This window comes from Ixodes scapularis, unplaced genomic scaffold, assembly GCF_016920785.2.
Source record: "Ixodes scapularis isolate PalLabHiFi unplaced genomic scaffold, ASM1692078v2 PGA_scaffold3__209_contigs__length_174095766, whole genome shotgun sequence".
Taxonomy (NCBI): Eukaryota; Metazoa; Arthropoda; class Arachnida; order Ixodida; family Ixodidae; genus Ixodes; species Ixodes scapularis.
This window is the reverse complement of record NW_024609868.1, coordinates 74,404,757-74,428,661: the sequence shown is the minus strand read 5'-3', so window position 1 is coordinate 74,428,661 and position 23,905 is coordinate 74,404,757. Positions and strand designations below refer to the sequence as shown.

Sequence of the window (23,905 nt, the reverse complement as noted above, 5' to 3'; positions counted from 1 at the left end):
CACGTCTTTCCTGTATTAACATGTACGGGCTTTCATGTCACGTAGGTGCTGACGCCTGCCGGAGGAATTTCTGACATTGGCAAACGGAGATGTGAAATCTGTCTAGTGAAACTGGACATCTCCGAGACTTGCCCAATCGGCACCATTGCGTGTATTAGAGCAGAGCAGCGTCTAAGGGTGTTCAGTCTCATTTCGACTTTCCTCAAAATGAACGACGCACTCTTGAAGTCTCAGTTTTTTATCTACGGATGTCTCGTAGCGACTATTGTTTGGATTTTGTGGACTTACTACAAGAGAGACTCTTCAAAGACACAGAAAAAGGTAAGTCTAGACGTCAGCATCAGCTAATGCTGATGATTACGGGGGCCAGAGCGCACCATAAAAAACAAATTATGCTCTTCATAATTACTCATTTGATTCGTGGGAATGTCGCATGAGTTATCACCACAAACCCTAGGTACTAGGTATCACAACTAGCGTTGTCGCATTGATTAAGGGAAACTTGATTCCCCCCAAATACAATAAAATTTATATTATAAATTTTATTGCTGAATATGCCTTTCCCTCCGTCGAACAAAGTATTTGTTCTGACACAATTCAGAAACATTTTATTTTATATTAACTATATTATTTTATGCTACCAATGGCTCTTGAAAACTTCCCAGTTCGCTCGGAAGATGCGTCAAACCGGTTAATTGGTAATTGGTTTGTTAAATGCTTAGGATTTGTCACATTACCCGGAAAGTTTTTGTTCTTGTGTATTTTTTTTCTTCCGTGCACTGTTTGATCTGCTGACATGCGCAGAGATTTTTGTTCATTGAATTGGCCGCTGACTTGGGGTTTTCACTGCGCGTCTTGTGATTCTGTGACCGTAAATTCTCTCCGAAACGTCGCCGGTCCTAATCACAGCTAGACACGAAGGATTGATACTCGTGAGTCTTAACTGCGGACAGAGAGCAATGTAATTTTATGTTTCTTCTTTAATGTGCATTATAGTGCACCCTTTGCCCATTTTGCTTAAATGAGTTTGTCCTTTCAGAACAGGCCAGTGTCGCAACGATACATTCGCGACGAAACGCAGCCCGTTTTTCCAAACGGCTGGATCCCGCTTCTACTCTCGTCCGAGCTGGGAATCAACAAAGTGAAGTCCCTAAACGTTTTGGGTGAGTGAGTTTGCACAAAGAAAAATATATATTCCGTAAAATTTATTTTGCCCCCTTTTTTTCCGGTCAGACCAGAGACCACGGACAAGCTATAGCTCCTCACAACCATTTTCTCGAGTATAGCAATTTCAGTGCGACTACAATTCCTAGAACTTGTTCACGAGTGGCGTGTTCTCCATGTCTCTCTTTCTTCCCTTCGTTTCTCGGCTCTTTAAGTTTTAACTGCGGCATGCAGCGAAACGCAGCGATCATGGCGGTTGCACAGGAGCATAGGGATACTGTAATTCTGCCGCCTGCGGCGAGTTGACAAGAACTTTAGCTGTCTAGGGTTGGAGTCAGCCTATAATGCTAGCGGCAACAGCGTCACTCGCCTACTTCGACGATTGTACGATCAGTCATCAGGATTGCATTCTTCTGTGGCTCCTGTGAGAATTCGTCATGACGTGTCTATGAAGGTGTGTTACCACGTTGTTTATTTTTCGTGCATAATTTAGAAGAAGACACAATGTCGTAGGTCATTCGAAATTTTTAGTCTTCATCAGGACATTATTAACTTCTAATTTAATCTGTGACAGGAAAAAAGGTGCGCGTGACAGCATGAGCTAGGCTAGGGGGTTACACTATCTATTCAAAAATCAAAAATAATACAGGCTGGACTATGCTGCTAGCTAAATGAATCGCTGCTCGATAGCAAAGAACTTAATATGTGCTTATATGCATGCAAAAAAAAAAACAAAAAAAACAAGAACACCCGGACTCGAGGGATTTTTCTTGGCGACGTTGCGCCCTTGAATATCCATGTCAGAAGAGCATCGCTGCGTGGTTCATGCAACCTCTGTGAGTACTGCATACGTTTGGAACCTGTGAACCTGATAAAAGATCACCCTTCCCCGGTGTCTGGACCCACACTTCCTCGTATTGAAGATATACCGAATCACTATAATCTGTTTCACCTCATATTCATCATCATGCAGACATGTACAAATTACTCAAAAAAGGTAGTTAAGTTACTGAGTATTGACGCCAAAAGTAATTGGAGTAGAGTAGAAATTACGCATTTGTAATAGTAATTGAGTAAACTACTCACTACTGTAAAAAGTAGCGAGTTACTTTGAAGTTACTTTCGAAGTTACTTTTTATATTTTTGCTGTAGCAAAATGAACAGCAGTTATGATCAATGAAAAACCCTGCGAGCCAAAAATAAATGCAGTCTATTTATGGCTTGCGTTTTTACCAAAATAGATTATTCGCTCGCAGAAGCAATTGCCTTTCAAAGTTTTTGATAGGAAAGTTTTCCCCTTTTCTTACTAAAGACGTCCCCAGCCAAGCTAAACAGACGTTCCACCGACGCGCTGAATGGAACGGCACCATTGAATTTGAGAAACAGGCTGTGCAGGGTCGGGTGTCCATGGTGTCCATGACGAAACATGTGAGGTGTCCATGACGAAACATGTGAGGTTTGCCTCGGGTAGAGTGTCTTTTATAACAAACTTCCCTCCTTTTTTTTTTTTTTTTTTCTTTGGCAAGTTAAGTTTGTTATGACTGGCCCCTTTTTATTCCGACAACGTTCTGACTTCTGAGAGTATGCTGAGCGAGTGCACCAGACCGTCCAAGGTTCAAGTCTCGCGCCACGACAATGAGATCATCCGGACGACTGCGCGTCTCGTTGTAGTGCTATAGTTCTACGCTACTGAAAACACAAATTGTTTTGGTTTAACAGAAGATGAATAGAAGTATACTTCGCCGCTGACGCCGGGTCCAACAAAAGGATCTCCCAAGGGTAACTCGCAATCTTCGCCGGCGACTACAATATTCTGACGCGCCTGACACGCCTGACAAGTAAATCGTTTTTAACAAAGAGGAGGTCTCCCAGGCATGGAAGGTCGGAAAGACGCGAACGATTACGTGAACAAGCATCGTCGCTCGTACAGCTGCAGCTGGAAGCGGGAACGTGCTCCCATGAACAGATTATCCGTGCCAGGGATTCTGCGCGGGGGAGTCCGGCTTTGCAAAGGCGTATGCGCTGACGACGAGGCGACCATTGGAACAGGCGCCCAGCTGCGAGGTCATTCCAGTGGCACCTCCCGTGGAACCTACCGCTTGAGTCAGAACTCACTAAAGACAAACAACACAAAAACAACAACAGCCGTCGGAGTGTCCCGTCTTTGACGGTTGCGGCTGGAAACGCGGCGCCTGCGTGCATTACCGGATTAGGAATACCCGACCAAGTCTTGTTAAGCATCTTTTCCAAACGTTTGTGATAAGCAACATTAGCACTAGATTTCGAAAGTAGTTAGTAATTTGAGTAGAAGTTACCTGAAAAAAGTAGTTAAATTAAACTACTAATTACCCAAATCAAGTTGTAATTGAAAGTTACCAAGTTACTCGAAAAAGTAGTTAAACTACAGTAGTTTGAATAGAGTAGTTGAACTACGTCCAAGTCTGTATTCATGTACCACAGGGAAATCTACAAATGCAAGTTCCTTGCTCGAGGTCGCACCTGGCAGACATGCAGGAAAGTTAGCGCATCTGTAGCAACGGCCAAAACTATTAGCTCAGACTTCCAGCTTTCATGGCGGTACATATTTTAGGTGAAATGGATTATATGAACAATGGCTAATGGATGGCTGATTACGTCACCGGCACTTTGAGACATGGTGACCTTGCTAAAGGGTCCGGTCCTAGGGTTAAATTAATTTGTTTCCGTTTAAAATTAAATTTTTTGAACAGAAACAAAGAGTTTTCTACAGAACTAGTTTTGTATATATACTATATTAAGAAGAATACATTTCTGGTGGTATAGTTGTCGCAGATTTTATTCTTATGCCTCATGACTCTATCTTGGCTACGGCCTCTTGATCCCTACCGCTTCGGTACGGCCTGCCGTTTTATCAGGAGAAGTATAAAAACAGCGATCCACCCGATTTTCCTTAGCTCGTTGCTGGAGGAGTGCATTAGCGGTCACGAGTAATTATTTTGCGTAGATCGGGCCTCGCGCCAATCCCACTCATTTTCCGCCAGTCACTGGGACCGCTGCGGGCGACAGGCGCGACCGAGCGCGTCGCTGTGATCGGCCTTCCACGATTGGCCAAACGCTCACTCCTAGTCATAACATCCCAGATAGGAACCTCGATACGAATGCAGAAAGATTTATTTAAACAGAGCTTATATTTTGTCTTCCTAAAAATGTTAAAAAACACAGCAAAAAAAAAAAAAAAAACGAGACGAAGAAACTGAACAACCTCTATAAATAACTGAATAAAATTAATAAAATTATTATTACCTAAATTATCATTATTAATGACCAAAGTTTGTAAAACATCAAGGACAGTGTCACTACCCTTAGCGAAGTCGTTCAAAATCAGTATACTGAAAGTATACTAATAGTGAACTTAGGGTATGTACTGAAATCGTACTAGTTTCACACTTTTATGAAACAAAATAGTATGCTATTAGTACACCCCCAGTACATATGTAGCATACCATAAGTGCACCTCGAGTGCACTTGTAGCATACTACAAGTGCACGTCTAGCACACTTCATGTATGCTTTTAGTGTACTAAATGTACACTACCAGTACATATAGGCGGAGTGTCCTAGATAACTTGCACCAAACTTCAAAAAAAAACAAAAAAACGGAGCGTTTTGCAGTAGTGAAACCAACTGTACACTGTTAGAAAGTCTCTTGTGAAAGTGCACGAAATTGTTTTAGTGCGCCTATTTATTTAATTAAGAGTAACAAGCTAACTTTTGAAATCTTCGTTTTAAAGCCGAGGTGTGAAATGGAAAGTTGTAGAACGCATTAAACCATTAAACCATTTAACCCAATTAAACCATTTTCAACAAGGTGCACTTTGCACGCTCCTTTTCCCTAGCCTTCAAATAAAACGCCCGCGAAATACAAAAAAAAATACCCCGTGACAACTCGCTTCACCAATCACGGCGTGCGAGCGCGCGGCGAATGTGCGTGCTTTGAAGGCGAGAAAAAAGCACGAAAACGTATTATGTTTCAAACACTTTAATTGGGTGTTTCTATATGCGCCCTGCAACTTTACAATTGATATCTGGGCCCTTAAAAGAATATCTGAAAGGTTACCTCATTAATCTTAGTTATTTACATAACCAGGCGCATTAAAAAAATCTGTGCACTTTCTCAAGACACTTGCTAACGACAGTTGATCTCACTCCTGCAGAGCCCTTTGGTGTTTTTTTTAAGTATGGTGCAAGTTACCTGGGACGCCGTGTATGTCGGGCGTTCTGAATGGAAAGAACGGTCTCAAATTGACCAGAAAAATTGGCGCCTGCATCTAAAAAGCTGACTTTTCAAAGGTGTTTCTTTGAACGGCTGTATTCCAACCTGTGAAGTTTCATCTCATGCAGCTTCATTCACGTGAAATGTTAAGAAACACCGTTGACAACTCAATCGATGATGATAATACAGAGGCACCACCATCGGGAGATGCACTCTTAAAAATGAGTCAGGAAATTAACGAGGAAATCTATGGCAGCTCTATTCCTCGTGAGAATGACGTACTGGCGTCTTCTGAAACTGTCTGAGAAAAGCCATAAAGAAGAGGTGCATTGCATTTTCAACTGAAAGTATGTGTGTGTAGCATACAAACATTATGATCAGTGTTCTTCGCGTAATTGATAAGACAGAAATTGAAATCCTACTTATCACTTTATTCAAGTTTCCGAGCCTGCCTCACTGTACACTCTCGTTTGTGATGATGGTATGCCATTACATCCTGCGTAAAAAGAGAAGAGAGAATTAACCTATGCCACTCTATGATATAACATCACATAATTAGCTCAAAGGACCACTATGTGAGGAAGGCAAGATAGTAACAACTTCATCCTGACAAAAGGGCAAGGAAAATCGGACAATATCGTTTTTGAAAACCTGATACCTGAAAGAAGCTCTAACACAGAGCAAACAAAATGATTGGCATTTTCTTAATGCCTCCTTTTCTTTTGCTGTGAACGCACATACAAGTCATACGCTATCACACATTCAGTGGTGCGGCTTAATTTATGATAAGTATTTTTTTTATATAACTTCGAGCATTTAGAGAAAATATTCAATATAATGGGTCGGACATAAATGGTTGCTATGAACTATCCTATATATTTACACATTATCTGATATCATAAAAGCACTAGAGCAGGGTAGGGCTGTACTGCATCAATTATAAAATTCTAACCAATTAAAAGTTGGCATTTATTTAATTTATTAGTATTGGCTATAATTCTTTGACAAAGAATAACTGGGCGAGTTGGTACGTTGGTAGTCTTTCGACGCCATCGAATATTCAGGTCCTTTTAATATTTTTTTCATGCTTTTGCTTTTTCTAACTGCTCTGCCTTTTGTAGCGGCTTTCGCCGCCACTAAAAAACGTGACATCCAAACTCACTTTATTCACAACCCAAAATAGCAAACTTGGAAAGCGTGCCGCTTCGGCATACGCAAAGAGATCGTCCGTCTCTACGGCACAGGCATCAGCACGGGCAAGAAATCATGCTGCTCGCTCTTGTAACGTATTTCACGCTCCCGCTTTATGAAACAAATCGTTGACGAGAGACTGTTGGAACCACACGTCAGAACTAGCCTGACCTGTGATTGCTAGAACTGCCGTCAGACTGTACTTGAACGCTCCGCAAAAGCGTCGTCGGGCGACCGTCGTAGGGACGGCGGCCAGGACAGGCCCTCGCCTGGCCCTCGCCTGGCCCTCGGTTCCGCAGCACGCGAATCTTTCTCACTCTGCGGAGAGAGCCATAAATCTTGAAGATACGCTCTTTTCAAATAACGAAATAAAACCGGGTAGAGCATAGTGACAGTCAAGCATAGCTTAGCAAGCACACGGTACAAGACAAAGTTTAAAACAGCGGCGCACTTCGGCAGAAACAAACGGAACTTCCTCACCTTCGCTTGCACCAGTCGGCCTTGACTGTCCGCCACATGCGACGCTGTGTCTCACAGCTCTCAGCAATCGCTTCCTATTATTGAACACGGTATTCGTAAGTAAGATATCTAAAATATCCGCAAAAACGGCTAAAACGTAAAAAGGAAGCGATGCTCGAACTCGCCGAAACTCCAACGGCGGCCGAACGGAAGCTGATTGCAATAGCGATGGTCTTGCGCAGTTTTCAAAAGTCTCTTCTTTTTGTTCTTTGATTTTTTTTTTGTTTTTTTTTATGACAAAATTAAGCGAATTAACATATTAATAATAATAATGTCACTTTATTATATTCGTAAAAAATTAACAAAACGTTTAGTCTATCTTAGGTTTTATCTAAACTTTCGGTTTTCCTTTTCAGTGTAAAACCGAAACTATCTCAAGCAATTTCTCCCTTGTCGCCAAGGCTATTTTGATTCAACAGCGTATGCTTGCACCGTTGGTATTTCGACTTTTCTGGAAGGATCGGCTCTCGCGGCCCATAAATAATGAGGGCAACCTCGTATTTTGAAACAACCGTCTTTTTTGACGAGGGAAAAACACGTTAAATTTACGTCGATTTTTTACAGTGTATAAATATCGATCGACGGTGCTGTTCGTTGTTGCAATTGTCAATCTCTTTTCACGTTACTTGAAATGTCTTAGAGTTTTGCAAGATAAATCTACACCATGAAACACTTTCGGTGAAAGCTTGAGGTTGTTACATAAAGGCGCCGATTTCTCCAGCCAATTTCAGAGCGAGCTTTTATTCATAACACCACTTCGCTTACGCGGTTCGGAAGTTGATTTGCGCTGCATGCGACCATGCAAGGTGGAGCACCTTATGTCCCCATTATTAGCCGTAGTTTCTTTTGCCTCCTGTCCTATTGATTGCTGTGGATGCAGATATCTGAAACAGCGTATGTTGATGCACTCTTCATGTGTGTCTTGCGACTCGGCGGACATTACATGGGTGAATAACCGTGGCAACATTTTTTTTAAGTAATTAAAATCCGTAAATTTACTTTTTTTATTACTGCTGTTTTAGAGGCAGTCGTTATTGGAGCCTAACACAATCAAAACTATTCACGAAACAGCAAGGGGCTTTAAGATATTTATTTATCAAATTTCGCACTTTTTCCCTCGATTCAAGAACCACGCGCGGCAGTGCGGGCAAAGTGGAGAGTGAAATTAGCGGTTTTGACATGAAATATCGGTGATGGCATGTTTGTTTGTGTTAGCGAGAACTTCTCATACTGGAGTTCTATGCATTATTTAATTTTCTAGTGAAGTTACAACCCTCATAAAGTGCTGTCGCATTCAGCATGAACGAAGTTGCACTCTTTTCAAAACGTGCCTTTGGTGGATGCTCCAGCATCATACTTCCAACGGTTCGACTGAAGGGAATACGTAAGAATAGCATCCTGCGCTCTGTCCAGTGCGCAGTTTTTAATCAGGCGACGAAAGGCAGAGTTTTAGCTATGAATAACCTAAAACTCGTCACCTTTTTGCAAATTGTTTCAGTTGGGCTAGAGTTTATTCATAGCCCCTTTAAAATTGAAAATTCAACATGGTCAATTACAATGTCAATTAAAAAAGCTAATTAGAGAACGTACTGTGACGTTTATTTACTCATCTAATGTCCACCGAGCCCCACAAATATTTTGTGAAAACGGCATCGGCCTATCTATCGCGTTTTTAGCGTGTTGATGTTAAAAATCGCCCTATATATATATACTCGTTATTACAATTTGAGTACACCGACTGCAAGCACTGAAAGTAGACCTTAGTATACTTAAGTGCACTTTCGGTATACTGATTTTGAACTACTTTTTACCGCGGGCACTACGATTCTACTACATGTACTAGTTTTGTACGGACGAGTACACTTTCAGTCCACCGCCATTTTTACTGGAAGTATACTTTAAGTACACTTAAAGTATACAATCAGTACAAAGACCGCACTGAAAGTATACTTTTAGTATACTTCAGTACACTTCGAGTGTACTGATTTTGAACGACTTTTCGCTAAGGGTACCCTTAGCGAAAAGTCGTTCAAAATCAGTATACTGAAAGTATACTAATAGTGAACTTAGGGTATGTACTGAAACTGTACTAGTTTCACACTTTTATGAAACAAAATAGTACACCTTTAGTACTCCCCAAGCACATACGTAGTATACCATAAGTGCACCTCGAGTGTCCTTTTAGCATACTCTAAGTGCACGCTTAGTACACTACACGTATGCTTATAGTGTACTAAATGTACACTATTGGTACATATATGCGGAGTGTCCCAGATAACTTGCACCAAACTTTAAAAAAAACAAAAAACGGAGCGTTCTGCGGGAGTGAAACCATCTGTACACTGTTAGAAAGTCTCTTGCGAAAGTACACGAAATTGTTTTAGTGCGCCTATTTATTTAATTAACAGTAAGAAGCTAACTTTTGAAATCTTCGTTTACAAGCCGAGGTGTGAAATGGAAAGTTGTAGAGCGCATTAAGAAACACCCAATTAAACCATTTTCAACAAGGTGCACTTTGCATGCTCCTTTTCCCTAGCCTTCAAAAAAACGCCCGCGAAATACAAAACAAATCAACCCGTGACAACTCGCTTCACCAATCACGGCGTGCGATCGCGCCGCGAATATGCGTTCTTTGAAGGCCGGAAAAAAGCACGAAAACGTATTACGTTTCAAACACTTTAATTGGGTGTTTCCCAATGCGCCCTGCAACTTTACAATTGATATCTTGGCCCTTAAAATGATATTTGAAAGGTTAGCTCATTAATCTTAGTTATTTGCATAACCAGGCGCATTAAAAAAATCTGTGCACTTTCTCAAGACACTTGCTAACGACAGTTGATTTCACTCCTGCAGAGCCATCCGGTGTTTTTTAAAGTATGGTGCAAGTTATCTGGGACGCCGTGTATGTCGAACGTTCTGAACGGAAAAAAAACGGTCTCAAATTGACCAGAAAAATCGGCGCCTGCATTTAAAAAGCTCACTTTTCAAAGGTGTTTCTTTGAACGGCTGTATTCCAACCTGTGAAATTTCATCTCATACAGCTCCATTCTCGTGAAATGTTAAGAAACGCCGTTGACAACTCAATTGATGATGATAATGCAGAGGCGCCACCATCGGGAGATGCACTCTTAAAAATGAGTCAGGAAATTAACGAGGAAATCTTTGGCAGCTCTATTCCTCGTGAGAATGACGAACCGGCGCCTTATGAAACTGTGTGAGAAAAGCCACAAAGAAGAGGTGCACTGCTTTCTTCAACTGAAAGTATCTATGTGTAGCATACAAACATTATGATCAGTGTTCTTCGCGTAATTGATAAGACAGAAATTGAAATCCTACTTATCACTTTATTCAAGTTTCCGAGCATGCTTCACTGTACACTCTCGTTTGTGATGATGGTATGCCATTACATCCTGCGTAAAAAGAGAAGAGAAAATTACCCTATGCCACTCTATGATATAACATCACAAAATTCGCTCAAAGGACCACTATGTGAGGAAGGCAAGGTAGTAACAACTTCATCCTGACAAAAGGGCGAGGAAAATCGGACAATATCGTTTCTGAAAACCTGATACCTGAAAGAAGCTCTAACACAGAGTAAAGAAAATGATTGGCATTTTCTTAATGTCTCCTTTTCTTTTGCTGTGAACACACATACAAGTCATACGCTATTACACATTCAGTGGTGCGGCTTAATTTATGATAAGTACTTTTTTATTTAACTTCAAGCTTTTAGAGAAAAGATTCAATATAATGGGTCGGACATAAATGGTTGCTATGATCTATCCTATATATTTACACATTATCTGATATCATAAAAGCACTAGAGCAGGGTAGGGCGGTACTGCATCAATTATAAATTTCTAACCAATTAAAAGTTGGCATTTATTTAACTTATTAGTATTGGCTATTATTCTTTGACGAAGGATAACTGGGCGAGTTGGTACGTTGGTAATCTTTCAACTCCATCGAATATTCAGGTCCTTTTAGCAATTTTTTCATGCTTTTGCTTCTTCTATCTGCTCTGCCTTTTGTAGCGGCTTTCGCCGCCACTAAAAAACGTTACATCCAAACTCACTTTATTCACAACACAAAATCGCAAACTTGGAAAGCTTGCCGCTTCGGCATACGCAAAGAGATCGTCCGTCTCTACGGCACAGGCATCAGCACGGGCAAGAAATCATGCTGCTCGCTCTTGTAACGTTTTTCACGCTCCCGCTTTATGAAACAAATCGCTGACGAGAGACTGTTGGAACCACACCTCAGAACTAGCATGACCTGTGATTCCTTGAACTGCCGTCAGACTGTACTTGAACGCTCCGCAAAAGCGTCGTCGGGCGACCGTCGTAGGGACGGCGCCCAGGACAGGCCCTCGGCTGGCCCTCGGTTCCGCCGCACGCGAATCTTTCTCACTCTGCGGAGAGAGCCATAAATTGTTAAGATACGCTCTTTTCAAATAACGAAATAAAACCGGGTATAGCATAGTGAGAGTCAAGCATAGCTTAGCAAGCACACGGTACAAGACAAAGTTTGAAACAGCGGCGCACTTCGCAGAAACAAAAGTAACTTCCTCACCTTCGCTTGCACCAGTCGGCCATGACTGTCAGCCAGTTGCGACGCTGTGTCTCACAGCTCTCAGTAATCGCTTGCTATTATTGAACACGGTATTCGTAAGTAAGATATCTAAAATATCCGCAAAAGCGGCTAAAACGTAAAAAGGAAGCGATGCTCGAACTCCCCGGAACTCCAACGGCGGCCGAACGGAAGCTGATTGCAATAGCGATGGTCTTGCGCAGTTTTCAAAAGCCTCTTCTTCTTGTTCTTTTTTTTTAAGGCAAAATTAAGCAAATCAATATATTAATAATAATAATGTCACTTTATTATATTCGTAAAATATTAAGAAAATGTTTAGTCTATCATAGGTTTTATCTAAACTTTCGGTTTTCTTTTTCAGTGTAAAACCGAAACTGTCTCAAGCAATTTCTCCCTTGTCGCCAAGGCTATTTTGATTCATCAGCGCATGCTTGCACCGCTAGTATTTCGGATTTTCTGGAAGGATCAGCTCTCGCGGCACATAAATAATGAGGGAAACCTCGTGTTTTGAAACAATTAGCGTGCCCGTCTTTTTTGACGAGGGAGACACGTTAAATTTACGTCGATTTTTTACAGTGTGGAAATCTCGATCGACGGTGTTGTTGGTTGTTGCAATTGTCAATCTCTTTTCACGTGAATTGAGATGTCTTAGAGTTTTGCAAGATAAATCTACACCATGAAACACTTTCGGTGAAAGCTTGAGGTTGTTACATAAAGGCGCCGATTTCTCCAGCCAATTTCAGAGCGAGCTTCCATTCATAACATCACTTCGCTTACGCGGTTCGGAAGTTGATTTGCGCTGCATGCGACCATGCAAGGTGGAGGATCTTATGCCCCTATTATTAGCCGGGATTTTTTTGCCTCCAGTCCTTTTGATTGCTGTGGATGCAGATATCTGATACAGCGTATAGTACGCTGAGACCTGCATTACAAAAACACCGGATTATCCTACAAACGTAATTTGTCTACTAGCCTATGAGGCAGCACGCAAGTGGCGGTGCACTTTGAAAACAGTCATGTGCATGCTTTTTCATCAGCAGCATCAAACACTTGGTGCGATTGCCCTTGATCGCCCAGCTTCCGAATAGTGCTAACAGTTTTTTTATAGTAAACTTTTATTCTTCAATAAAGGTAACAAATACAGCTCAGGGAAAATAAAAGCTATCTTTGCAATAAAAGTAGACTTTTCAATTGATAAATATAGTAGAAATGACTAGCTAAAATAATTATTGAGAAGTTAGATAACGCTACTTTCCGTGGCGTACAATGTAGCTAATTTTTCTATTTGTGCTTTTTTTTAGGCGTAAGTCCATGTTGCATTTACAACGTAAGTATGCTCTGACAGTGCCGGTCGTTTCTCCGGGGAACTTTTGGACCACGTGGTCTGCAGTGAAATGAGAAATGGAGCATCCCTTTGTCACATTATGTCAGCTATACCCGGTGATATTTTTTAATCAACTGGTTTTAGGAAAATAGGGGGCTCATGTCATGTTGATGCACTCTTCATGTGTGTCGTGCGACTCGGCGGACATTGCATGGGTGAATAACCGTGGGAACATCTTTTTAAGTAATTAAAATCCGCAAATTTACTTTTTTTTATTATTGCTGTTTTATAGGGAGTCGTTATTGCAGCCTAACACAATCAAAACTATTCACGAAACAGCAAGGGGCTTTAAGATATTTATTTATCAAATTTCGCACTTTTTCTCTCGATTCAAGAACCACGCGCGGCAGGGGCGGGCAAAGTGGAGAGTGAAATTTGCGGTTTTGACATGGCATATCGGTGATGGCATGTTTGTTTGTGTTAGCGAGAACTTCTCATACTGGAGTCCTATGCATTATTTAATTTTCTAGTGAAGTTACAACCCTCCTAAAGTGCTGTCGCATTCAGCATGAACGAAGTTGCACTCTTTTGAAAGCGTGCCTTTGGTGGATGCTCCAGCATCATATTTCCAAAGGTTCGACTGAAGGGAATACGTAAGGATAGCATCCTGCGCTCTGTCCAGTGCGCTGTTTTTAATCAGGCGACGAAAGGCAGAGTTTTAGCTATGAATAACCCAAAACTCGTCACCTTTTCGCAAATTGTTTCAGTTGGGCTAGAGTTTATTCATAGCCCCTTTAAAATTGAAAATTCAACATGGTCAATTACACTGTCAATTACAAAAGCTAATTAGACAACGTATATGACGTTTATTTACTCATCTAATGTCCACCGAGCCCCACAAATATTCTGTGAAAACGGCATTGGCCTATCTATCGGGTTTTTAGTGTGTTGATGTTAAAAATCGCACTATATATATATATATATATATATACCCGTTATTATATCTTGAGTACACCGACTGCAAGCACTGAAAGTAGACCTTTAGTATACTTAAGTGCACTTTCTGTATACTGATTTTGAACTACTTTTTACCGCGGGCAGTACGATTCCACTACATGTACTAGTTTTGTACGGACGAGTATACTTTCAGTCCACCGCCATTTTTACTGGAAGTATACTTTAAGTACGCTTAAAGTATACAATCAGTACGAATACCGCACTGAAAGTATACTTTTAGTATACTTCAGTGCACTTCGAGTGTAATGATTTTGAACGACTTTTCGCTAAGGGCATAATACCCTTAGCGAAAAGTCGTTCAAAATCATTACACTCGAAGTGCACTGAAGTATACTAAAAGTATACTTTCAGTGCGGTATTCGTACTGATTGTATACTTTAAGCGTACTTAAAGTATACTTCCAGTAAAAATGGCGGTGGACTGAAAGTATACTCGTCCGTACAAAACTGGTACATGTAGTAGAATCGTAGTGCCCGCGGTAAAAAGTAGTTCGAAATCAGTATACCGAAAGTGCACTGAAGTATACTAAAGATCTACTTTCAGTGCTTGCAGTCGGTGTACTCAAATTATAATAACGGGTATATATATAGAGAGATATATATAGTGCGATTTTTAACATCAACACACTAAAAACGCGATAGATAGGCCGATGCCGTTTTCACAAAATATTTGTGGGGCTCGGTGGACATTAGATGAGTAAATAAACGTCACAGTACGTTGTTTAATTAGCTTCTTTAATTGACAGTGTAATTGACCCTGTTGAATTTTCAATTTTAAAGGAGCTATGAATAAACTCTAGCCCAACTGAAACAATTTGCGAAAAGTTGACGAGTTTTGGGTTATTCATAGCTAAAACTCTGCCTTTCGTCGCCTGATTAAAAACAGCGCACTGGACAGAGCACAGGATGCTATTCTTACGTATTCCCTTCAGTCGAACCGTTGGAAGTATGATGCTGGAGCATCCACCAAAGGCACGCTTTCAAAAGAGTGCAACTTTGTTCATGCTGAATGCGACAGCACTTTATGAGGGTTGTAACTTCACTAGAAAATTAAATAATGGATAGAACTCCAGTATGAGAAGTTCTCGCTAACACAAACAAACATGCCATCACCGATATGCCATGTCAAAACTGCTAATTTCACTCTCCACTTTGCCCGCCCCTGCCGCGCGTGGTTCTTGAATCGAGGGAAAAAGTGCGAAATTTGATAAATAAATATCTTAAAGCCCCTTGCTGTTTCGTGAATAGTTTTGATTGTGTTAGGCTCCAATAACGACTGCCTCTAAAACAGCAATAATAAAAAAAAGTAAATTTAGTGATTTTAATTACTTAAAAAGATGTTGCCACGGTTATTCACCCATGTAATGTCCGCCGAGTCGCACGACACACATGAAGAGTGCATCAACATGTCATGAGCCCCAGTTTTCCTGAAACCAGTTGATTAAAAAATATCACCGGGTATAGCTGACATAATGTGACAAAGGGATGCTTCATTTCTCATTTCACTGCAGACCACGTGGCCCAAAGGTTCCCCGGGGAAACGACCGGCACTGTCAGAGCATACTTACGTCGCAAATGCAACATGGACTTACGCCTAAAAAAAAAGAAAAAGCACAAACAGAAAAATTAGCTACATTGTACGCCACGGAAAGTAGCGTTATCTAACTTGTCAATAATTCTTTTAGCTAGTCATTTCTACTATATTTATCAATTGAACAGTCTACTTTTATTGAAAAGATAGCTTTTATTTTCCCTGAGCTGTATTTGTTACCTTTATTGAAGAATAAAAGTTTACTGTAAAAAAACTGTTAGCACTATTCGGAAGCTGGGCGATCGAGGGCAATCGCACCAAGTGTTTAATGCTGCTGAAGGAAGAGCATGCACATGACTTTGTTTTCAAAGTGCACCGCCACTTGCGTGCTGCCTCATAGGCTAGTAGACAAATTACGTTTGCAGGATAATCCGGTGTTTTTGTAATGCAGGTCTCAGCGTAACTATACGCTGTTTCAGATATCTGCATCCACAGCAATTAAAAGGACAGGAGGCAAAAGAAACCACGACTAATAATGGGGACATAAGATCCTCCACCTTGCATGGTCGCATGCAGCGCAAATCAACTTCCAAACCGCGTAAGCAAAGTGATGTTATGAATGAAAGCTCGCTCTGAAATTGGCTGGAGAAATCGGCGCCTTTATGTAACAACCTCAAGCTTTCACCGAAAGTGTTTCATGGTGTAGATTTATCTTGCAAAACTCTAAGACATCTCAATTCACGTGAAAAGAGATTGACAATTGCAACAACGAACAACACCGTCGATCGAGATTTCCACACTGTAAAACATCGACGTAAATTTAACGTGTCTTTCCCTCGTCAAAAAAGACGGGCACGCTCATTGTTTCAAAATACGAAGTTGCCCTCATTATTTATGTGCCGCGAGAGCCGATCCTTCCAGAAAAACCGAAATACCAGCGGTGCAAGCCTGCGCTGATGAATCAAAATAGCCTTGGCGACAAAGGAGAAATTGCTTGATATAGTTTCGGTTTTACACTGAAAAAGAAAACCGAAAGTTTAGATAAAACCTAAGATATACTAAATGTTTTGTTAATTTTTTACGAATATAATAAAGTGAAATTATTATTATTGATATATTTTTTGCTTAATTTTGTCTTAAAAAAATAAAAAAAGAACAACAAAAAGAAGAGACTTTTGAAAACTGCGCAAGACCATCGCTATTGCAATCAGCTTCCGTTCGGCCGCCGTTGGAGTTCCGGAGAGTTCGAGCATCGCTGCTTTTTTACGTTTTAGCCGTTTTTGCGGATATTTTAGATAACTTACTTACGAATACCGTGTTCAATAACAGCAAGCGATTACTGAGAGCTGTGAGACGCAGCGTCGCAAGTGGCGGACAGTCATGGCCGACTGGTGCAAGCGAAGGTGAGGAAGTTCCTTTTGTTTCTGCGAAGTGCGCCGCTGTTTCAAACTTTGTCTTGTACGGTGTGCTTGCTAAGCTATGCTTGACTCTCACTATGCTCTACCCGGTTTTATTTCGTCATTTGAAAAGAGCGTATCTTCAAAATTTATGGCTCTCTCTGCAGAGTGAGAAAGATTCGCGTGCGGCGGAACCGAGGGCCAGCCGAGGGCCTGTCCTGGGCGCCGTCCCTACGACGGTCGCCCGACGACGCTTTTCCGGAGCGTTCAAGTACAGTCTGACCGCAGTTCAAGCAATCACAGGTCATGCTCGTTCTGGACGTGTTGTCCCAACAGTCTCTCGCCAACGATTTGTTTCATAAAGCGGGAGCGAAAAAAACGTTACAAGAGCGAGCAGCATGATTTCTTGATATTGTAGTGAGTGCGCAGGCGAGCTGGCAGAGACGTATCCTCGACTGTTCCTTTTTTTCTTCTACTTTGAAACTTCCTCTTTTCCTGCCTCAAGGCCCGTTCACACTCTTGCAACCGAGTACGACCGAGAAAGACCAGACCGGTTTTTAAGCCTTTTGCGACTTCTTAAGACCGGATGCGATGCAGCGGAGCTGGTCCTAAGAGATCGCAAGAGGCTTAAAAACCGGTTTGGTCTCTCTCGGTCGTACTCGGTCGCAAGAGTGTGAACGGGCCTTCAGTCTCAGGCTAACATCAGAATGGATGATTTCTTGCCCGTGCTGATGCCTGTGCCGTAGAGACGGACGATCTCTTTGCGTATGCCGAAGCGGCATGCTTTCCAAGTTTGCGATTGTGTGTTGTGAATAAAGTGAGTTTGGATGTCACGTTTTTTAGTGGCGGCAGAAGCCGCTACAAAAGGCAGAGCAGTTAAAAAAAGGAAAAGCATGAAAAAATGTTAAAAGGACCTCAATATTCGATGGAGTTGAAAGACTACCAACGTACCAACTCGCCCAGTTATTCTTTGTCAAAGAATAATAGCCAATACTAATAAATTAAATAAATGCCAACTTTTAATTGGTTAGAAATTTATAGTTGATGCAGTACAGCCCTACCCTGCTCTAGTGCTTTTATGATATCAGATAATGTGTAAATATATAGGATAGTTCATAGCAACCATTTATGTCCGACCCATTATATTGAATCTTTTCTCTGAAAGCTCGAAGTTATATAAAAAAAAGTGCTTATCATAAATTAAGCCGCATCACTGAATGTGTAATAGCGTATGACTTGTATGTGTGTTCACAGCAAAAGAAAAGGAGGCATTAAAAAAATGCCAATCATTTTGTTTGCTCTGTGTTAGAGCTTCTTTCAGGTATCAGGTTTTCAGAAACGATATTGTCCGATTTTCCTCGCCCTTTTGTCAGGATGAAGTTGTTACTATCTTGCCTTCCTCACATAGTGGTCCTTTGAGCGAATTATGTGATGCTATATCATAGAGTGGCATAGGGTAATTTTCTCTTCTCTTTTTACGCAGGATGTAATGGCATACCGTCATCAAAAACGAGAGTGTACAGTGAGGTAGGCTCGGAAACTTGAATAAAGTGATAAGTAGGATTTCAATTTCTGTCTTATCAATTACGCGAAGAACATTGATCATAATGTTTGTATGCTACACATACATACTTTCAGTTGAAAAATGCAGTGCACCCAGTGATGTGATCGCTGCGCCAATTGCGCCAAATTGCGCCAAGGGGCTAACCCTGCTACATCCTGCTACATTGCGCCAAAATATAGGTAATCTGCGCCAAGCCTGCGCCAAAGGACCAGTTTTGGTCGCCTTTCAAAACCGAAACTAAACTGAGTACCGTAACTGAGTATGCGTGAGCTATAGGTGGCGCAAGGGGCCACCCGACACAAAGTACTCTGCATCAATCGTGACATTGTAACCCTGGAACCGGAAAAAAGAAGGGACGTAGGACAGGTAAAAAACTTCAATCTCAGTATTGAACCAGCTTGTCTGCACCCTTCCTTTAGTTACATCAATCGCCCATCCGGTCTCGCATGGTTTTTTCCCGCCGTCTCTTCTTTCGTGCTCTCGTCGTCTCGTGAATGTCGTCTCGCATTTTTTTTTTTTTTTTTTTACAACGATAGATACCGGCATGTGCGGACGCTCCGACGCTAACGTGCTGGGTACCAGCCATGCCGTCACACTGAAACGAAATTACGTTTTTGCGTGGCGGGAGTTACTTTTTGAGCTGAAGCACTCGCTTCTGCATGCAACGGCCGTGGGAAAACTATATTTGGTCGTGCCTGCCAGTCCGCACGTCGCTACAGATATGGAGCTTCCTAAACTGAAACATAAGGACCGCCGCATGTTCATCATCATACCTGTCCTTGTTTAAAACATATGCTACTACAAGAAATCCCTCTTTAGTTCGAAGACTGCTGTGTCTAAGTATTGATTAGCTAGGTTTCTCTTGGTTGGCTTTCTTTCGAGAGGGACCCCGGTACATGAAAAATCTGTCGCGCAAGAAATTTGGTGAAGAGAAGTGAGCTAAAGCAATAAGGCAATGTCTGCACGCTGAACCCGCAAGGCGCGCTTGTTTGTCTCGAGTTCTGTCGTTGCACAAAGCGCTCCAAGAATGTTTTGACCCTGACTCGTGATGGCCTGCATCGATGCGCTCAGGTTCTTTTTTTTTTTGTATGTTTAGCTCGTACCTCGCCTGCCGGCCTTGCAAGCAAGCGCCGCTGAACTATTTTTTGTCATATGCTGGGCAGTTACATTTTACATACACTTTTGGAGACCAGTAGGCGACGGAGCGGAGTGACATGGTTTCGGTTTCGATCGAACAGCCGTCTCCGCTCGCGCGACGAAGCATGTGCAGCTGCAAGCCTGCCGAAGTTGCCCTGACGTGCATGCGAACATCATTGCATGACAGAGGCACCAGCCAAGACGCTTGCAATCCACTGTTTTACGTTTACTTTTGACGAAAGTTTGGCACGTCGGGAATCAGTAAAACGGTGGGAAGCGGTTCCTCAATTTTTCGGCAACGCTTAAAGCACTGTACACTTGTGGGGTGTCTCAATGTTTGTGGGGTGTCTCAATGTTTCTTTGGAGACATTAAAAGTGGACATTTATTACTAGCCTAAGCCAAAGCGAAGCTTGCAGCAGCTTTGCAGAAAGTTTTGAAAAGCACAAAGTACCCGCTAGTCGTACAACACCTTTTTCTTGTGTGCAATTTCGCATTGCACTGCAGTAGCAATGTGTTTCATCAGTCGGGGACTGCTTCCATTTATTATATTATATCACTAGTCAACCTAATGCTGGGATATTTACTACTAAGCTGGTCATTTCTAAATGATTTTTAATATGTGAAGTTTTGTTTTCAAATAAATTTGAATATGTGAAGTTTAGTTCTTACCTGTCTATGGTGGGTACAGATATAGGTATCATTTAACTGAAGCATTGCAAAATCTGTCATGTCATCGACATTTCAGTTACATCTTGAAAGACTCCTAGGTGGTCGAACTTGACTATAATTAGTTTATTTCAACGAGCGATGTGCCCTTCGTTTGTTCAGCACGTAAAACCAATATTTTTATTTCTCTAGGAATATCTGCTCCGAAAGCCATTTTTGGTGCTCCGAAACACTGTTTTGGCTGCTCCAAAAGCAACTTTTGCAGCTCCAAAACACTGTTTTGGTTGCTCCAAAAGGTGCTCCAAAACGGCTTAGGCCAATCACATCACTGTGCACCTCTTCTTTATGGCTTTTCTCACACAGTTTCAGAAGACGCCGGTACGTCACTCTCACGAGGAATAGAGCTGCCAAAGATTTCCTCGTTAATTTCCTGACTCATTTTTAAGAGTGCATCTCCCGATGGTGGCGCCTCTGCATTATCATCATCAATTGAGTTGTCAACGGCGTTTCTTAACATTTCACAAGAATAGAGCTGTATGAGATGAAATTTCACAGGTTGGAATACAGCCGTTCAAAGAAACACCTTTGAAAAGTCAGCTTTTTAAATGCAGGCGCCGATTTTTCTAATCAATTTGAGACCGTTCTTTCCATTCAGAACGCCCGACATACACGGCGTCCCAGATTAACTTGCACCATACTTAAAAAAACACCGGTGGGCTCTGCAGGAGTGAAATCAACTGTCGTTAGCAAGTGTCTTGTGAAAGTGCACAGATTTTTTTATTGCGCTGGTTATGTAAATAACTAAGATTAATGAGCTAACCTTTGAAATACTCTTTTAAGTGCCAAGATATCAATTGTAAAGTTGCAGGGCGAATTGAGAAACACCCAATTAAAGTGTTTTAAACATAATACGTTTTCGTGCTTTTTTCCGGCCTTCAAAGAACGCACATTCGCGGCGCGCTCGCACGCCGTGATTGGTGAAGCGAGCTGTCACGGGGTATTTTTTTGTATTTCGCGGGCGTTTTTTTGAAGGCTGGGAAAAAGCAGCATGCAAAGTGCACCTTGTTGAAAATGGTTTAATTGGGTGTTTGTTAATGCGCTCTACCACTTTCCATTTCACACCTCGGCTTTTAAACGAAGATTTCAAAAGTTAGGTTGTTACTCTTAATTAAATAACTAGGCGCACTAAAACAATTTCGTGCACTTTCGCAAGAGACTTTCTAACAGTGTACAGTTGGTTTCACTCCCGCAAAACGTTCCGTTTTTTTTTTTTTTTTTTTTTTTTTTTTTTTTTTTTTTTTTTTAAGTTTGGTGCAAGTTTTTTGGGACACTCGGCATATATGTACTGGTAGTGTGCATTTAGTACACTAAAAGCATACATGTAGTGTACTAAACGTGCACTAATAGTATGCTAAAAGTACACTCAAGGCGCACTTATGGTAAACTACATATGTACTATCGGGGAAAAATGAAATGCGAACAGAGGAGCGCGTGGCTAGCGGTACAGGCTGCGCCGCCTGGAAGCGAGCCTAGGGGCGAGGGTGCGTGGCCTACTCCGATGTGTTCACGCCCTTCGATTGGCGCTCCCCAAGCTTCAGCAGTGCGCCTCTTAGTGCGCTGAAAGCTATCATCGCTATCTTTGCTGGCTCAGCGCGTGCGGTGCAAAGAAGCTCGCCGCACTCACCGAGCAGGCAAAGATAGCGGTGACAGCTTTCAGCGCACTGAGAGGCGCACTGCCGAAGCTGGGGGAGCGCCAATCGAGGGGCGTGAAGACATCGAAGTAGGCCACGCACCCTCGCCCCTAGGTTCACTTCCAGGCGGCGCAGCCTGTACCGCGAGCCACGCGCTCCTCTGTTCGCATTTCATTTTTCCCCGATAGTACTTGGGGTGTACTAAAGGTATACTATTTTGTTTCATAAAAGTGTGAAACTAGTACGATTTCAGTACATACCCTAAGTTCACTATTAGTATACTTCCAGTATACTGATTTTGAACGACTTTTCGCTAAGGGTAAGTTTGGATATTCAGTTTTTTGAAGAGGGTATTTCGTTTCATCCTTTATGTTGTTATTTTTGTCACGGTGCCTATTTAAGTATTTTTTTCGTTTGAATAAAATTTTCAGCTGCGAAATACCTTTCAATATTCGTGCCTTTTATTTATTTTTTTTTTAATTTGCAGTGTCGGTGTGTATGTTATGTCCAGTTTATGTCAGTTTAATAATTCACTCCCATGTTCCAGCGAAAAAAAACAAAAAAACTGCCGGATGGACAAAACAACAAGCTTTTCGCGTAAAGGTCGTCAAAATATTAAGCGCAGTAAGAAAACGAGCCATCCGCGTTAAGTTCTTATTTAGAACACTTTTTGTTCATGTTCCGCCCATTAAGACTTACGGCAAAAGAGCGCAAGTACGCATCTGGTATCCCCTACGCCACCGCTCCCTTCCAGACAATAAAATTCGTCTACTATGGTCACAGCATGCGAACGCAGCGTCTCAAACCAGCCACAGCCGCCATCTTGCATATTATCTCTGCTACCAACGCGGTCTGCCAAAGGTCCACCGCTAAGCGACCGCTTTCCGTTCTTAACGTTGATTTTGACAACAGCGCGTCCGACTTCGGACAGCGTTGCAGCATTCACGTTAGTAGACGATATTCGGAACATGACATCTGCCATTGCTGGCTTCCGACGCTGCGTTCACGCGTTCCTCCATAAAACGAAAAAAAAAAAGCTAGTCGTTTTCACGTTGAGTCCAGCAACGCCCCTGATCTTTTGTAGTAGGCTGGATCGCGGATCGAAGTTTGACTTTGGCTGGGGTTGAGGGGCACCACCAGCGGAAATTGCCTGACACCAGAAAGTGCATTGAATCTTGTGGGATAAACATAAAAAAGTGAGATTTATCTCAATTGTATTATGTTGCGTCTTACTATCTTACTATTTTGGAAAAATACCATGCATATTTATTTACGAGATGCTCAGCATAAGCTTCAAAAACTTCATTTTTAGTAATTCCTCCCTTAGACTTGCCTGTATTGCCTGATGTCAAGCAATGGCCGGCATTGTTGCCACCATCGGGCTCCCTATTAGAAAACCTAGTCTTTAGAGAGGGTCTATTTAAAGCCATTTAATGGCGGGCGGCTGCAGCGGAGATTGGTCAAAAGTGCGCAGGCGCTGCGTTTCCACGCGGCAGGGGGTATACGGCGGAGACACCCGCAGACGAACAACGTGTTCGTCTTCTCGTCGGAGCTTGCAATGCAAACGCGGCCCATAATCACGTGGCAAGGGGGGAGGGGAGGGGGGGTCGAACCCCCCTCCCCCCCCCCCCCCCCTCCAAATGCTCAACCTGCCCCCCCCCCGGGGGTGGGCCCGCTCACTACCCTGCTCACGCAATCGGTCTTTCACGGGGCACGGAGCAAAGCTGGAGCGCGGACTATCTCCACCTTATATGCTTTGGGGGAAAATGTTTGTGGGGTAGAAAATGCTCCAATAAATAAAATATTCATTTTTTTTCTTCATCCATGTTTATTCGATGGGATGCGGAACTTGACCTCAGATAT

At 42.1% G+C, this 23,905-nt stretch overlaps 1 protein-coding gene across 1 annotated transcript in view; it reads left to right on the top strand.

The window, feature by feature from the left end:
* The first annotated feature begins 207 nt into the window (after positions 1 to 207).
* Positions 208 to 23,905, top strand: part of LOC115314633 (cholesterol 7-desaturase nvd-like) — a 37,906-nt gene continuing 14,208 nt past the window's right edge. The window contains exons 1-2 of the mRNA XM_042292779.1: positions 208 to 321; positions 1,040 to 1,163. Of these exons, the coding sequence (XP_042148713.1) occupies positions 208 to 321; positions 1,040 to 1,163 (238 nt within the window). The remainder of the gene's footprint in view (positions 322 to 1,039; positions 1,164 to 23,905) is intronic.